The 17,994-nt window shown below is 43.0% G+C and overlaps 1 protein-coding gene across 1 annotated transcript in view; it reads right to left on the bottom strand.

Annotated features, from left to right (window-relative positions):
* Window positions 1–11,811, bottom strand: part of LOC110531973 (plexin-D1) — a 104,093-nt gene extending 92,282 nt beyond the window's left edge. Inside the window, exons 1-4 of the mRNA XM_021615522.2 lie at window positions 10,329–11,811; window positions 7,603–7,779; window positions 4,326–4,457; window positions 3,474–3,574 (exon numbers count right to left, since the gene is read on the bottom strand). Coding sequence (XP_021471197.2) covers window positions 3,474–3,574; window positions 4,326–4,457; window positions 7,603–7,779; window positions 10,329–11,558 — 1,640 coding nt within the window. The 5' untranslated portion in view covers window positions 11,559–11,811. The remainder of the gene's footprint in view (window positions 1–3,473; window positions 3,575–4,325; window positions 4,458–7,602; window positions 7,780–10,328) is intronic.
* Window positions 11,812–17,994: the final 6,183 nt, after the last annotated feature.

Genomic DNA, 17,994 nt, shown 5'->3' with positions numbered 1-17,994 from the left:
CATAGTGATCTTAGGCTTGTGTGCGGTTGCTAGGCCATGGAAACCAATTTCATGAAGCTCCTGACGAACAGTTATTGTGCTGACGTTGCTTCCAGAGGCAGTTTGGACCTCGGTAGTGAGTGTTGCAACCAAGGACAGACTATTTTTACACACTACGCGCTTCAGCACCTCGGTAGTCCCGTTCTGTGAGCTTGTGTGGACTACCACTTCGCGGCTGAGCCGATTTTTCTCCTACAATAGCACTTACAGTTGACCGGGGCAGCTCTAGTAGGGCAGAAATTTGACAAATTCACTTGTTGGAAAGGTGGCATCCTATGACAGTGCCACATTGAAAGTCACTGAGCTCTTCAGTTTTTGTGTATGGAGATTGCATGGCTGTGTGCTCGATTTTATACACCTATCAGCAACGGGTGTGGCTGAAATAGCCGCATCCACTCATTTGAAAGGGTGCCCACATACTTCTGTTTATATAGTGTCTGTAAATGAGATATTTCTGTATTTCATTTTCAATAAATTCTTAAAACATGTAACTTTGTCATTATGGGGGTATTGTGTGTGAGAGGATAAAATCCATTGAATCCATTTTGAATTCAGGCTGTAACACTAAAAAATTTGGAATAAGTCAAGTGTATGAATACTTTCTGAAGGTACTGTACTTGTGAAAATTGCACCTAAGTGATTGAAAAAGGAGAATCTCATTTCTCACCAAGTATGTGTGTGTCTGGCAGGTAAAAAGGAAGATAAGTTCTGATAAGAAGAATGTTAAACATCTTAAAACATAGATCTCTCTCACACTCACAACATGGACAGATACAGTATACAGACCCCCCCCCCCCCACACACACACACAGACAGATATACAGAGACAGACAGACACAGACAGACAGACAGACAGACAGACAGACAGACAGACAGACAGACAGACAGACAGACAGACAGACAGACAGACAGACAGACAGACAGACAGACAGACAATCACAGACAGCAAAAACCCAAAAGCGAGAAATATACTGTAATATACACAGATACAGACACTAAGACACATGCATGCACACATACTTTACATTTGAACACACACACACACACTCACAGAGACATACAGTAGACAAAAAATGCATAATGACAGGCAGAATAACACACATGCCTACTGTAAAACACAGACACTTACAGAGAGAAAGCCACATGATACAAAGGCATATAGACACAGTGCTGACACACACACACAGACAGGAGAAGATTATTTAGTGATGAGATAATCCTCCAGCACCCAGTATGTTTGAGTGTGTGTGTGTCAGAGAGGTGACGGAGAGGACCCTCCACCCCCAGACACCGACCCCTGATGCCCTGAGAACAGCCCCCCTTCCTGGATCAATCTGCCCTCCAGCCCTGGAACATATCACCAGCAGCAGTCCAGAGTGAGCGCCCAAACACACCACTACACACACGCTCATGAGTTCAGTACCCAGGACTCTCACAGGCACACACACACACACACACACACACACACACACCTGAACACAGACAAAGACACGCACACACATACACGAACACAGACAAAGACACGCACACATACATAGAGACACAGAAAAGCGCACACACACACACACACACACACACACACACGAACACAGACAAAGACACGCACACATACAAAGAGCCTCATAGAAAAGCGCAAACACACACACACACACACACACACAAACACACACAGATTCACTCATTCACTTACACAGACATATACACGAACACAGACAAAGACACGCACACATACAAAGAGCCTCATAGAAAAGCGCAAACACACACACACACACACACACACACACACACACAGATTCACTCATTCACTCACACAGACAAAGACACGCACACATACAAAGAGCCACAATAGAAAAGCGCACACACAGATTCACTCATTCCCTCATACAGACATATACACAAACACAGACAAAGACAAGCACACATACAAAGAGCCACATAGAAAAGTGCACTCACACACACACGCACACACACACACACACACACACACACACACACACACACACACACACACACACACACACACACACACACACACACACACACACACACACACACACACACACACACACACACACACACACACACACACACACACACACACACACAGATTCACTCATTCACTCACACAGACATATACACGAACACAGACAAAGACACGCACACATACAAAGAGCCACATAGAAAAGCGCAAACACACACACACACACACACATACACACACAGATTCACTCATTCACTCACACCGACATATACACGAACACAGACAAAGACACGCACACATACAAAGAGCCACATAGAAAAGCGCACACACACACACTCAGACATACTCAGAGACGCAGAGACACAAACACAGGCACAAAGTCACACAGACATGCGCACAGATACACACTTTGACATTTTCTTGTCAAAGGAGCCAGTGTGCACTCTCCCTCCCACCACCATTATCATCACAATCAACAGGCTTTTGTAGAGGTAGAGACAGAGAGACAGGGGGAGAACAGCAAGGGCAGAAGACAGAGCCCAAAGAGACAACGAGAGGAGAAGGGAACCCAACGAGAGAAGGATGACTAGAGCCAGATAGAGAATGAGAGCAAATGAGACAAAAAGAAAATAGTAACTAACAGTTACTAAATAAAAAAGTAATGCCAGACAGGGAGCGAGAGAGATAAATAGGAGATATATAAATAAAGAGAGGTGTGAGAGAGATTAAAGATGGACAGACAGCGTTAGTCTGTTACATTAATCAAACACCAGTCTCTCTCTCCCTCCCTTCCTCACTCCCTCCCTCGGTGCCCCCTGGCCATGTTAGCCGTGCCAGATCCCCAGTCAACCAGCGCAGCCCAGCACACATCACTAACCCCCATCTCATCTGTTGATCTGCTTTTATCACCCAGCCATAACCAACACAGCCCTCAGACACAGAGATATAGAGCGAGAGATACAGACAGAGGGACAGAGAGAGAGAGAAAGACCAACATCCCAGACAGACCCACTCATAATGCTAAACTCTAAGTCCTTTCACAGCAATTACCATAAAACTCTACTCCAACACCACTTCTTACAGTAATCTTACGGGAAACTACACAGTCCCTCCTCACTAAAACTCCTTACCCCTCTAACATCAATTATCAGCTCTCTCACAGTCCCTTCTCACTAAACTCCTCACCCCTCTAAAATCAATCATCAGCTCTCTCACAGTCCCTCCTCACTAAACTCCTCCCCCCTCTAACATCAATTGTCAGCTCTCTCACAGTCCCTCCTCACTAAACTCCTCCCCCATCTAGCATCAATCGTCAGCTCTCTCACAGTCCCTCTTCTCTCAATCTCCTAAAACTCCTTATATCACTAATATAACATGTTATACTATTAGACGACTGCACCTTACTAAACTGAGGATTGATTGATTGGTTTACATGGGTGGCCGTGGTTCTTACCTGCTCTCCAGTGTGCACCAGCCACAGTGTGCATCGCCGGCCCCCAGACAGTCACTGCATGTTCTGTACTGGCTACATGCTGCTACCTTTACCCTCAGGAGCTATTGACAGAAGCACACATACAGACACTCAAAACACTGTACATAATACAGTATATTATTCACACCTCATCTCTTTTAGCATGTTTTGTGTATTTACACACTGTCATACATGGTTAGGTCTTATCATGTTTATCAAGCATAGCATGTCGTCTGGCTTTCACACACATGCAAGGTGCCTTTCTCACTCTTTGTCTAATATGTTACCATGTTGAATAGGTACGTATTTCTCTGTTTACAGGAAGCACATTCATTCTCTCACACCAATTTTTCCGTTTGCAGCCCCACTTCTATATACAGTTTGCACGGTTGACTCATAACCTTCGTGCATTATTTAACATACAACACTTTTAGACAAGGGGCCACCACATTCTCCTAAAACGTCTGACAAGGCAATGCATATTCGCTCATCTAGCATTATTTGGTTTGTCAAATCAAAAGGGAAAGCAGACTGCTTATATCACCTCTTGAAAATTGTTATCTCTCTAAATTGTTATCTCTGAATGTATTTATCTGATGTGAAGTGAATGGATATAATATCACTTATTCACTTATTCAGAAACTTGTAATAACTGCTAAATAACATCTGTTTTTCCTAAAGAAATATGACTACTCACTAGGAAAAACCAGGAAAATGCATAAATGAAAGGCTTGTCAAAGAAACAAACTAAACCAATGCCATTGTCAGTGAGAACATGAATCAGTCTAACTGAGTCTAGTTGATGGATGAAAGTATTGATCCCCACAGCCTTACATGGTGAGAAGTCATAAGGTAGAGGTAGTTCCTGTCTATGGGGTCAAAGGTCATAATGTGGTGCACTGATTCGCCGGCTGGTAGCTTCAGAGACCACTGATTGGCCACGGTCAGGTTCTTCAGGAGGGTCAGCTGTGGGAGACAGGCAGAGTGCTCAGTACACACAAAGACACGTAACAAGTTAGGTAACAATTCAGGTCATGATTACCAGTGATTCTAGTTTTTTATTTGACGGATTCCATTCTTTCAGACTATATAAACCTGTTTATACATGTACTATTTACACAAAGGCACACTACTTGGCGGTGCTGATGTGAAGTGGGCTACTTCTTTGAGTTAAGCAGATTCATTACTTTGGCCATCTCACAGTTTGACTGGGCTGTTATTTAGGGGTTATGCAACCATGCACTTCAGTCCACTCCAACACAACTCACCCTCGATACTTTGAAAATACTCAAATGATATTAAGTCCTTTAACAAAGCACTTTGTTTTTAAAAAAGGCACAGTCGAAAAAAATGACTGTAAGATGTACACAAGAGTACACACAATTCTTTACAAAAAGTATCAAGTATTTGGAATCTTGCTCCTACACACTCACATACACACAGTAATCCATAGACCACAGACAAGTACATGCTAAGGCTGTGACTTGATGTCACACAGACAGTGAGAAAGCTTCTTGCTGAGAATTGTTGTGGTTTCTGTCTCAGCTCTATCGACATCCTGCCATCCTGAGGAAACCAGACAGAGATTGTTCTGGTGACAGTCCCGGACTCGACTGCTTCTCTAGTGACCAAACACAACTCAACCCACGAACACACACACATATGCATGAGCACTAGCACAAAATTTCACACACAAACACATGTGAAAACAGGCACGTGCACACACACTCACACGCACACAAATAAACATAAACCCCCACACACACACAAACATAAACACACACACACACACACACACACACACACACACGCATGCCAATAAAGATCAAACATACAGGGTCACAATAGAGCCACCCAATAGCCCACACCTGGGCAGATAGCAGGGAGCTGTGAAGAGGTGGAGATGAGTTGGGCACAGCCAGGTCAAACAACAAAACACCTGCTGGATACTGGCAGGTCACTCACTGCCTCTCTCTCTCCCCTGTCTGTCTGCCACAACATGAAAGACTCTATTCAACTCAGGAGTACTCAGCTGCTCCAAGCACGCGCACGTGTGTGTGTGTGTGTGTGTGTGTGTGTGTGTGTGTGTGTGTGTGTGTGTGTGTGTGTGTGTGTGTGTGTGGGAGGGAGGGAGGGAGGGAGGGAGGGAGGGAGGGAGGGAGGGAGGGAGGGAGGGAGGGAGGGAGGGAGGGGGGATAGAGTGTGTGTTTGTTGACAATATAATCAAAGGACCCTTTTTATGGTTGAGATAGTGGACTGAGCGACAGAGAGGGAGAGGGACAATGAAAGACAAACTGAGATGGGAGGAGGTGGCGAGAGAGGGAAATAAACGAGAGACAGAGAAAGAGAGAGGGAGTGAAAGAGAGACATAGAGAGACAGAGAGTAAAATAGAGAGATAGTGCTGCTGTAGTGAGAGACTTTGTTAAAAATGTCTGTAATTACTTCATTGAGGGTCTCCCACCCCCAGTAGCAGAGGCCTAACTCAATCTCTACCACTGTTCCCATGTACTCTGTACTACTCCGCCTGAGCCAAGCTCACAGACAGAATCACATTACACACACTAACAGCACCATTACCCTCTGTTACAGTGCTGCCCCCAGGACAAACACACACACACAAATGTGTAGACACACACACAGCATAAAACACACAGACCTCCTGTTTTGAACATGGACACATGCATCATACATATGTGCCACATGCAACACATACAACACGCTCCATATTAACACACACACCAGGGTTTCCTTTAGGAAAATGTGGCGCTGGCAGAATTTGAGAAAAGTACCGGACACATATACATTGGGTGTGTACCCTGATTAGGGCGTCCACCCACGGTGCTCAGAATGACAGAAATTCTGATGCACACTTTGAAGACGTTAGAATACCTGTCCACATTTGCTGTTCCTCAGCCAACAAGACGAGTAATGAACAGCAACATCACTAGCCTATATCAATCTACTATCCCACATAGTAGAAAAGTTGACCTATTCTATTGGTCAGCTTATTGAGAAAGAAATAGCCTATTCCAAACAGACTCTGGGACAGTTGTGGTAGATAGATCCCAAATTCATATAACTAATAAGCCTAGGCTACATAAAATAAAAAAAAGTTAAAAAGCTTTGAGGCTGATGCAACAGATCAGAACATTTAGTTTAAAATGTTGATAAACTGTTATTTCTTCACATTATAAGTGCAGCAATTCACACAAGGCAGTAGACGACGCATGAATGTTCGTTGTCACGACTCCTACCGAAGGTGGCTCCCCTTCCTGTTCGGGTGGCGCTCGGCGGTCGTCGTCACCGGCCTACTAGCTGCCACTGATCCCTTTTCCCTCTTTTCTGTTTATTAGTTGCACCTGTGTATAGTTTAGGATAATTGGTTGGGCTTTATTTACCAGCCGGCCCGCCTGCTGAGGTATTGCCCTCTCATATGTATTTTTTGTGTGCATTAGACTGGTACCTTTTACAACATTAGAAATATGTTGCTGGAGGGTGTCTTGTTTTAGGCCTCCTAAAAGAGCATTCTGTTAGCTTTTTTTTGTTTATGCCAGAGGTATGGTGGTGGTTAAGGTTGTGTGCGTGTGCGTGTGCGTGTGCGTGTGTGTGTGTGTGTGTGTGTGTCTCCAAATTGTCTGGCCTGATTGTATATTTAGGTTTTTGGTTGTCCTTACGCCATTGAGTAAAAGTGGTTTGGTGTTTACCCAATGTGCATACTCCATACCCCATGATTATGTGCTCTGTGTGTTCTCACAGCATGTGTGTTTATGTCTGTCTGTGTGTGTGCGCGCGTCTGCGCCTGTGTGCGTGTGAGCGCGACACCCACATAAAGCAAATGTTCTCTCAACTGTAGACATTTCCTCACCCTGCTCAGATGTGATCTTTCATTAATATACTTCCTGACATTTTAGAGCACCCTTTTAGACCTACAGTAAATCTACATTATTTTCTCACGTTAACAATGTCTCATCTTTATTCATTACCTTCAGTTCAATCTATTGTAATTTACACCTTACACTTCTCTGATAACATCTAAAACTGCTCTCTCTTCTTTGGAAATGTCAATATTCCTGAAAGAAAAATGGATGTCAGTAAAGCAGTTCCTCTAACCTTGCGCAGTCGTCCGGTGCTGGTGCCCAGAAACACCACAGTGTGGTGATGTACATTGTCCACGGCAACAGAGCTGAGGCCCAGAGACTCAAACAGGGGTGTGGCCCTCAAGGGCCTTTGTAGGGCCAGTGGGTGCTGCAGGTGGGCCGCTCCACAGTCCAGCTGCTCCGGTTGCAGCTGACAGATGGATATAGACAGACAAATAGCCAATGATCAAACTTTGAGTCAGTTTAAAATATCTCAATAAACAGGAAGAGAGACAGGCAGGCAATTATGAAAAAAAAAAAATATATATATATATATATATATATTGGATAAAATAATATCAATTACAGGTCAACATATTGCTCCCAGCGTTGTTCAAAATTCTTATATTCTTGAGCATATATGTGTATACATAAATCATTGGTTCTAATCACACCTGCGTTTTGCAAACAAGTAGAATCATAAACAGTGGTTTGTTTGTTATGTTGGCCTGCGTCCCCTGAATTTTTCTCACGGATTTGCCTCTTGATCATTACATTCACCACTCTCTCAAACGTCTAACTCCGCCCTCTCGTGGCACAGGCCGAGGGTCTGAGACGTGAAACGAATTGCCCCAGCTGAGAGTCGGCTCAAGTAGGGAACTAGAGACGCTGCTGATAGTGTGTTTGCAAGGTGCCGAACTAAAGGCAATTTTAAAACCATCCCTTTCCCAGACATCCCACAAACAAACATACACTGACTCTGGTAAATAGTCACTTAGATATGTTAGTTAGTCAGGTGGCTAGCTGACAGCAGAGACTTCTATTGCAGTAACGTTGAAGGGCTCTGGCTAGTAGGCCTATTACTTAGCCAGCTAGAAGGATGAAGTAAGAAGCTAACGTTAAGTGGCGATGCCTCAACAGGAGCAAAAAGAGGCTACTAAGTTCTCATAATAACGTTGCTTTACAGACTAGGCTACTGAGAAAGACAGTGATGTGGCGCTCAGTGTTGAGGCTGAGGCAGGCTTCAATGCATGAAGGAAGAGACAGTAAGAGAGAGGAAGCAAGCAGAGAGAGAGGTTAGTACAGTGGGTTCATATTAGTTTGTAGCCCAAATAGTTTGGATGCTACAGACAGAAGTTGGCACATCTGCAGTACCGACTTCAGACGGGCAAAACGGAGAGCACCATCGTGCTCCTGAGAGTCTCATCTTTCCATAGAGTGATCATATTAGTTAGTAGGCCATTTGGACACTACAAAGGTTTTGTGGGAAGACTTTTGTATTATGCTAATTAGATTTACAAACAGGTGAGTAATTTAAGAAATAATACATGAGAGGCCATGTGTCATGACATTTTTATCATGGCTGTGATGTGGTCATAGCCACAAAGCGACAAAGTGTTATTTAAATTGGAATCCAGCCAGTTAGGATAGCTAACAATTGGAACGTTTAATCACACACAACTGTAGTTAGAATTACTACCAAGGTGGGAAGATTGATAAATGAGACTACCTAAACCATCTAAACTGGAACAACCATCTCAATAATGGGTGAAATAAGTCCATATTGGATTAGTTTAGAATAATGTATGTTATTTAACTTTGTGTGGTTGGCTATAAAACAAATGAAACAATCAATGTTGATGCAGAAACATATATATTAAAACAAACTATTCTAAAAAGCAACCTGCAGCAAAGAATACTAGGAAATGTGATAATAAACCCCCTCTCTTGTATTTTTAACTCAGAGAGCTCATGGAAATTAACTCAACACAGCCAAGTAACAACAAAACCACAAGGTGGTGATTCAACTGTGATTCAGTGATTGAACTATGATTCAAATGATTTATTCACTGCAGGTGGTGTACATTTCAATCCCACCAGAATCAACACTCAGATGTACCTCAACACCGAGATTTGCTGTGTAGCATCTTTAAGACCTGACTGTCAACACAATGGTGGGATTGAATTTCACAGCATTCCTCAGAAGCTGCAAGTTGCATAAAGACCTTTTATAAGACACGTTGTTTGAGTACTATGGGTCCTTTAAATAATGAGAGGGGATGTATAGTGTGAAAGTAATAGCCTTTAAAGATATGATCTTTAAGGTAATAAGAATACACTTTTCTTCCTAAATTTTGTACGTAAAATATTTTTATAGGCCTAATCTAAGAGCATGTATTATGTTATTTGACACATTGAATACAGATTAACCTCAATAATGATTATGGCCTATGATACTACATTTTCCGAGAGAACGAATCAGCTTGTCCAGTGGAAAACTATAATTTTACCCTACATTTAATTTAAAAAGTTGTTGAGTATCGATGGTAAACGAATGTTTACTTTAAAAAAACATGTCCATTCTACGTCTCCAGTAGAGGCCTAAAGCTTGCGCGGATGAGAGTTTAACAAAAGAACCCTACCCCGCACGGTTCCCATAACCAGATCCTGCAAACAATCACCGACCTGAGCGCGCTCGTGACAAGAAACTTTTCCCATAGAAATGATACGGTGTGATTCATTATTAAAACTGTCTTTTGCCAAAAGCAACACATTTTGCCAATTTATTTATGCAGGCCTATAGTAGCAAGTCCAATAAACCCACACCTTTCAGTTTTTTTTTTTGTAGCACGTAGGGTTCCTAACTTCATCAAAATAGAATGAAATAAAATGAGTTCCCACCAAGTATCACAAATATGAATAGGCCTACAAATCTCACTGAAGTTTAAAACAAAATTATAGTTTTCATGCTTCACTTACCACCAGATTCCCTTTGTGTACGCACGCTGCGCCCGAGCCCTGGATGACGCTGTCCAGCACCTGCACCTCGCTGCTGGGGGAGTTGGAGCAGTTCCTCCGGCCCTGACGGATCTCTTCCTCGATGTCTGAGAACCGAAACGCACACAGGGCAGACTTTCTATCTGATTTGGTGAACACCCCGAACAGGTACGACTCCAGCCCCTCTCCGGTCCCCGAGTGGATCTCCGCGGGGTGAACGGAGACGAGACGGTTGTAGATGTTCCCGTTATATCCACACTGGAGCGGCATCTGGATGAAGGACTCAGTGAGTTTACGGCTCTCTGAGGTGGATTTTCTGGGGTTCTCGGTGTCCAGGCATATCCTGGCCAGGATGCTGTTCGGCTGGCTCTCCTTGTGGCCCATATTCGCGTCGTTGTTGATAGCAATATAAGAATAGGTCTTCTGAATGAAGGCATGGACAAAGTTTAGTTTATTCTTCTGCTTCACCTCCTGTTTGATCTTGAAGACGTTATCCTCGGACGGGTTGATGTCATAGGTGAACAGCCTAGATAAATCATTGATGTTCAGGGACCGAATGGCGATTTCGGGTGTGTTCTCGAAGCGCAGGTCCTCCTTGCTGTGGTTCTTGGGGAAAAACGTGGTCCCGACGCCGGTGTAAGTGGCCCCGACGAGGAGTCGGGTGTTCCCCCCATGGCTCCTGAAGATGAGCCCCACGGTGGAAGCGTTGGGGTGGTTCGCGGCGATATTCAGCATGCTGGGGAACACGGTCTTCTCGCCCTGAGGGGGAAACTCCACCGCTATCTGAGATATATTTTCCATCTTCCTGAGCTCACAGAAGCCCTGGTACACCGAGCCGCATACCACCAGCACCCCCTGCTCCCGGTCCAGCTCGAGCAGCTTGTTGAAGTTGTCAGTGAGGGATTTGGGGTGCTCGCAGGGCGCTTGGGGAAGCTGCGGCGCATGGCACAGCAGGTTGTCCTCCACCGGCCCTGTTCTCTTCTCCACCTCCACGCTCAGGGTCCTGTTAAGCTGGTAGACCATGTTTACCGTAGCCAGGTAGACTTTTCTACTCACCTCATCCACCACAAAGTTATTGGTCTGGTTTGGAGAGGCGAACGCCTGTTGGATCTGTAGCGCGCTGGCAAGCCATGGGCTGTGTTGTGCATTCCAGGACGATTCCAGCACCAGAACGCCGAAAATCAGAACAACTATCTTCTCCGAAGGAGGCATTTTTCCTTCTGGCCGGTTTCCGCGTCTTCTGTGCCGAGGGGTGCATTGAGTAAGGAAAAAAATATCCTGTTTTGTCCTACTGCGACAATCCAAGAGGAAAGGCTGTTTCCTGCTCAACTCCTTAACACAGAGTGACGTGATAAGAGAGTCGTGCTTCCTTTTCTCAGCGCAGCGCACATCAGAACACAGCAGACGAGGGCTGAGAGCGCAGAGCTGTCTTCTGCTGCTGCCCCTCTCTCTGCCCACTCCACTCCACCACACAGCCCCTCACCCAGCAGCTGCAGTCCTCAATCCTCCCATTCATTCTTCTCAATATTATAGGCATTGGAATTTCATCATGTGAGATTTGTTTCAGTCAAAGTTTATTGGAGTGGTTAGCGTAGGCTAATTTTAGGCTATTTGCGTAATGGACATCCACACACCAAGGCAGAACAATAATGGTGTAATTACTGTTAATGAGTTATCTATCTATAGAACTATAACAAAAATAATCCCCAAATGATCAAACTAGAATAATACTTTGAGAGAGATTTGAGGGGGATTAATAATGTGAGAAGAAAATATAGCATGGGCCTATTTTCTAAAATAGAAACCTACAAACAGACATTTAGATAGCCCAGTTGATGTTGCCTGTCATCCCAAATCAGTGCTCTGCTCCTCTTAGGGTTGATGCCGGGAGCTGCTCTTACATCCTGCGACCAGTGGCCCCTTCCCACTGGGCATAAACTGGTTGAATCAACTTTGTTTCCACGTCACTTCAACCAAAAAATTAACGCGATGACGTTGAATCAGCGTGAAAAACTGATTGGATTTGCAAAAAATCCTCAATGTAAGGGGATTTCATATTTTTGACCTAATTCCATTGACATGGTGAAATGTGTTGTTGATTTCACGTTGAATTCACGTCAGTTGACAACTCAACCAAATGTAAAGCAAAACTAGATGTTAAAGTGACGTGTGTGCCCAGTGGTTCTCAGATTAGTTATGCAGATTTGCAAAGGGCTCCGTCTGCACTCTGTGCACATATGGTGGGGTAAGCACCGTGAAAGTGCTACCAGATGGGCACCTCAGCGCACCTTTCCATTTTTTGACATTCACATCTATTTAGCTTTTGGATCCCTGCCTCATAAATATTGAAACGCAACACATGTGCACCTCTCAAAAATGTATGACGCTTAAAGTTTCATTTTTTTTAACAGAAATGAAGTCCTTCTTGTTCACAGCTCTGCAATGAGAGAACATGCGACATCTCAGTGGGATATCAATACAAAAAGTGACAGCGCAGACTGGGAGTGCATCTTTTTCGATTACCCACATTCTCTCAAGGGCCCACATAATGTAAATACAATTACCCAAAGACAGATCAGAAAGGTGGAAGGGAGAATAATCTCTGGAGTGAATGAGAAATACGGCAATATGTGCGTCATGCCAGTTCGTGCACTAAATCCCTGCTGGATCTCTCGCGGCCGGCTGTCACAGGGGACCTGTTCTGTTCCACTTAGTTCCGTGCACGCCTCCCATCACCACTTCGTGCTGTTATTTGTGCTGATAAGCACCGCCGGGGCCTATGCGTGTTTACGTTTGCCCACAAACCCGCTCATCTAATTGGACAGTGTGGAGGGGCAGGAAAGAGGTATGATAAGGAACCAGCTCACTGATCGCTCGGAGGAAGACTACCACACACACATATCGCCTACACACATCCTCCAACACACCCACTAAAACCCCTCATCTCTACTAAGAGTGAGAGGGAAGGGACTGAGGAGAGAGACTGGCGAGAGACGCGGTATTACGGGTCACGGCTGTCAAGGATCAGATATTACTGAAGAGGTGTGACGGAGTGCTGCACTTTGGTTACCCTCGATTTTTTGTGACACATCATGGAAGAGTGTGTTAGGGGGTAGACCTATCGAATCAAATCAAATTAAAATCTAATCAAAGTTTATTCGTCACTTACACAGTTTACAGCAGGTATAAAAGTCAGGGGTGGAAAAGTGAAAGTCACACTATAAAATACTACTGAGTAAAAGTATCTGGTTTTAAATTAACTTAAGTAGCCTGCAGTGGTGGAAAAAGTACTTAATTGTCATACTTGAGTAAAAGTAAAAAGTAGGCTAAAAGCAAATGCTATACATCAAATTCCTTATATTAAGCAAACCAGATGGCATGATTTTCATGTTTTCATTTATTTACAGAAAGTTATGTGCCACACTCCAACACTCAGACATCAATTACAAAGACAGCATTTGTGTTTAGTGAGTCCTCCAGATCATAGGAAGTAGGGCTAGCAATTCGTTATATTGATATGTGTGTGAATTGGACCATATTGTTGTCCTGCCTGAAAACCTATGGGAGAAAAAAGTACATATTTTCTTTAAGGAATCTAGTCGAGTAAAAGTGGTTAAAAATATAAATAGTAAAGTACAGATACTGAAAAAAACGACTTAGAATTATTTTTACTTAAGTAGGCTACACCACTGTAAAAGGTGCAGTGAAAAAAACTTGCGAGCTCCCTCAACAATGATGTTGAAGTTGAAGAAAGTCTTATACTAAGTCATAAAACTGATATGTGCACTATATGATATACAGTATACACTTTGAATGTGCAGTCAAATATGGCTGTATTTACAATATAAAGTGGATTGTCTTGGTCACGCAGTTTAAATAGTAGGTCCTAAATGGAACAGCAGCGTAGACTGAACGTATGTGTGTACAGTGCCTTCAAAAGGTATTCATTCCTTTGATTTATTCCACATTTTGTTGTGTTACAGCCTGAATTCAAAATTGATTAAATTGATTTATTTTCTCACCCATCTACACACAATACCCATAATGACAAAGTGAAAACTTGTTGTTAAAAATTGTAGCAAATTTATTGAAAATGAAATACGGAAATATCAAATTTACATAAGTATTCACACTCCCGAGTCAAAAAATCGTAGAAGCACCTTTGGCAGTGATTACAGGTGTGAGTCTTTCTGGGTAAGTAACTAAGAGCTTTCCACACCTGGATTGTGCAACGTTTGCCCCTTATTCTTTTCAAAATTCTTCAAGCGCTGTTAAATTGGTTGTTGATCATTGTTAGACAACCATTTTCAGGTCTTGCCATAGAATTTCAAGTAGATTTAAGTCAAAACTATAACTTCTTTAAACATTATTCTTGGTAAGCAAATTCAGTGTAGATTTGGCCTTGTGTTTTAGGTTATTGTCCTGCTGAAAGGTGAAATCATTTCCCAATGTCTGGTGGAAAGCAGACAACCAGGTATTCTTCTAGGAATTTGCTACTTAGCTCAATTCTGTTTCGTTTTTATCCTGAAAAACTCCCCAGTCTTTAACGATTACCAGCATACCCATTACACGATGCAGCCAACACTATGCTTGAAAATATGGAGAGTGGTACTCAGTAATTGTTGTATTGGATTTTCCCCCAAACATAACACTTTGTATTCAGGACAAAAAGTGAATTGCTTTGCCACATTTTAGCAGTATTACTTTAGTGTTTTGTTGCAAACAGGATGCATGTTTTGGAATATTTGTATTCTGTACAGGATTCGTTATTTTCACTCTGTCAATTTGGTTAGTACTGTGGAGTTATTACAATGTTGTTGATCCATCCACAGTTTTTTCCTATCACAGCCATTAAACTCTGTAACTTTTTTAAAGTCACCATTAGCCTCCTTCGTCTCCAGCAACTGAGTTAGGAAGGACGCCTGTATATTTGTAGTATCTGGGTGTATTGATACACCATCCAAAGTTTAATCAATAGCTTCCCCATTCTTAAAGGGATATTCAATGTCTGCTTTAAAAAAATGTTTTACTCACTAATTGCAAGGCATTGGAACACCTCCGTGGTCTTTGTGGTTGAAACTGTGTTTCAAATTCACTGCTCGACTAATGGACCTTACAGATAATTGTATATGTGGAGTACAGAGAACACAATTTATGTGACTTGTTAAGCACAATTTGACTTTTGGCTTGCCATAACAAAGGGGTTGAATACTTATTGACTCAAGACATTTCAACTTGTAATTTTTAATTAATTTGTAAAACATTTGAAAAACATTATTCCACTTTCACATTATGAGGTATTATGAATATGACAGTGACAAAAAAAATCTATATTTACTAAATTTTTAAATCAGGCTGACTTTCAACCTTCGTCTCTCCCGAGCCCGTACGGGAGTTGTAGCGATGAGACAAGATAGTAGCTACTACAACAATTGGATACCACGAAATTGGGGAGAAAAAGGGGTAAAATATATATTTTTTTTAAATGTAAAAAAATTGTGGAGCGGTTAAAAAATGATACAGTATGTAAACTTTCGACTTCAACTCTATATATACAGTGTATATATATATCACACACAGTGCCTTTGGAACATATTCAGACCCCTTGACATTACCCACATTTTGTCCTGTTACAGGCTTATTTGAAAATGTATTAAATAAATAAACATTCTCAGCAATCTACACACAATACCCCATAATGACAAAGTGGATACATGTTTAGATTTTTTTGCAAATGGATAAAAAAGAAAGAACTGAAATAACTTATTTACATTAGTATTCAGACCTTTTTCTATGAGGCTTAAAATTGAGCTCAGGTGCATCCTGTTTCCATTGATCATCCTTGAGACGTTTCTACAACTTGATTAGAGTCCCCCTGTGGTAAATTCAATTGATTGGACATGATTTGGAAAGGCACACACACCTGTCTAAATAAAGTCCCACAGTTGTCGGTGCATGTCAGAGCAAAAACCAAGCCATGAGGTCGAAGGAATTGTCCGTAGAGCTCCGAGACAGGATTGTGTCGAGCACAGATCTGGAGAAGGGTACCAAAACATTTCTGCAGCATTAAAGGTCCCCAAGAACACAATGGCCTCCATTATTCTTAAATGGAAGAAGTCTGGAACCACCAAGACCCTTCCTAAAGCTGGTCACCCGGCCAAACTGAGCAATCGGGGGAGAAGGGCCTTGGTCAGGGAGATGACCAAAAACCTGATGGTCACTCTGACCGAGCTCTAGAGTTCCTCTGTGGAGACGGCAGAACCTTCCAGAAGGACAACCATCTTTGCAGCACTCCACCAATTAGGTCTTTATGGTAGTGGCCAGACGGAAGCCACTCCTAAGTAAAAAAAAACATGACAGGCCGTTGGAGTTTGCCAAAAGGCATCTAAAGACTCTCAGATCATGACAAACAAGATTCTCTAGTCTGATGAAACCAAGATTGAACTCTTTGGCCTGAATGCTAAGCGCCACATCTGGAGGAAACATGGCTCATCTTTATCAAGGGTGCCAATAGTTATGGACCTGACTGTGTATGTACAATGTGTAAACTTGGAACTCGGTAGGGAGTGTATGTGGACACCCCTTCAAATTAGTGGATTCAGCTAATTCAGCCATTCCCATTGCTGACAGGTGTATAAAATAGAGCACACAGCCATGTAAACTCCATAGGCCATTCTCCTGCCAATAATTGTCTATCTAAAGAGCTCAATGTGAAGTGAAAACGTCTAGGAGCAACAACGGCTCAGCTGTGACTTGGTAGGCCACACAAGCTCACAGAATGGGACCGCCGAGTGCTGAAGCACTTAGCATGTAAAAATTGTCTGTCCTATGTTGTAACACTCCCTACCGAGTTCCAAACTGCCTTCGGAAGCAACTTCAGCACAATAACTTTTCGTCGGGGACTTCATGAAATGGGTTTCCATGGCCGAGTAGCCACACACAAGCCTAAGATCACCATGCACAATGCCAAGCGTCTGGGTTTGGCGAATTCCAGGACAACTTTACCTGCCCCAATGCATAGTGCCAGCGGTAAAGTTTGGTGGAGGAGGAATAATGGTTTTGGGCTGTTTTTCATGGTTCGGGCTAGGCCCCTTAGTTCCAGAGAAGGGAAATCATAACACTATAGCATACGATGACATTCTAGACTATTCTGTGCTTCCAACTTTGTGGCAACAGTTTGGGGAAAGCTCTTTCCTGTTTCAGCATGACAATTCCCCCATGCACAAAGCGAGGTCCATACAGAAATGGTTTGTCGAGTTCAGTGTGGAAGAACTTGACTGGCCTGCACAGAGCCCTGACCTCAACCCCATCGAATACCTTTGGGATGAATTGAAATGCCAATTGGCCTAATCGCCCAACATCAGTGCCCGATCTCACTAATGCTCTTGTGCCTGAATGGATGCAAGTCCCCACAGAAATGCTCCAACACCTAGAGGAAAAAAGAGTAGAGGCTGTTATAACTGTAAAGGGGGACCAACTCTATATTCATGCCCATGGTTTTCGAATGAGATGTTCGACGAACATGTATCCACATACTTTTGGTCATGTAGTGTATGTGTGTGTGTTTCTGTGTGAGTGAATGTGTATGTGCTTGTGTAAGTGTTGGATGTGTGGAGTGTCTCTAAGGTGCAGGTCTGAGCAGGTAGAC

This window comes from Oncorhynchus mykiss, chromosome 9 (assembly GCF_013265735.2).
Source record: "Oncorhynchus mykiss isolate Arlee chromosome 9, USDA_OmykA_1.1, whole genome shotgun sequence".
NCBI classification, from domain to species: Eukaryota; Metazoa; Chordata; class Actinopteri; order Salmoniformes; family Salmonidae; genus Oncorhynchus; species Oncorhynchus mykiss.
The sequence above is the reverse complement of the archived record's forward strand: the minus strand, read 5'-3'. Positions and strand labels throughout refer to the sequence as shown.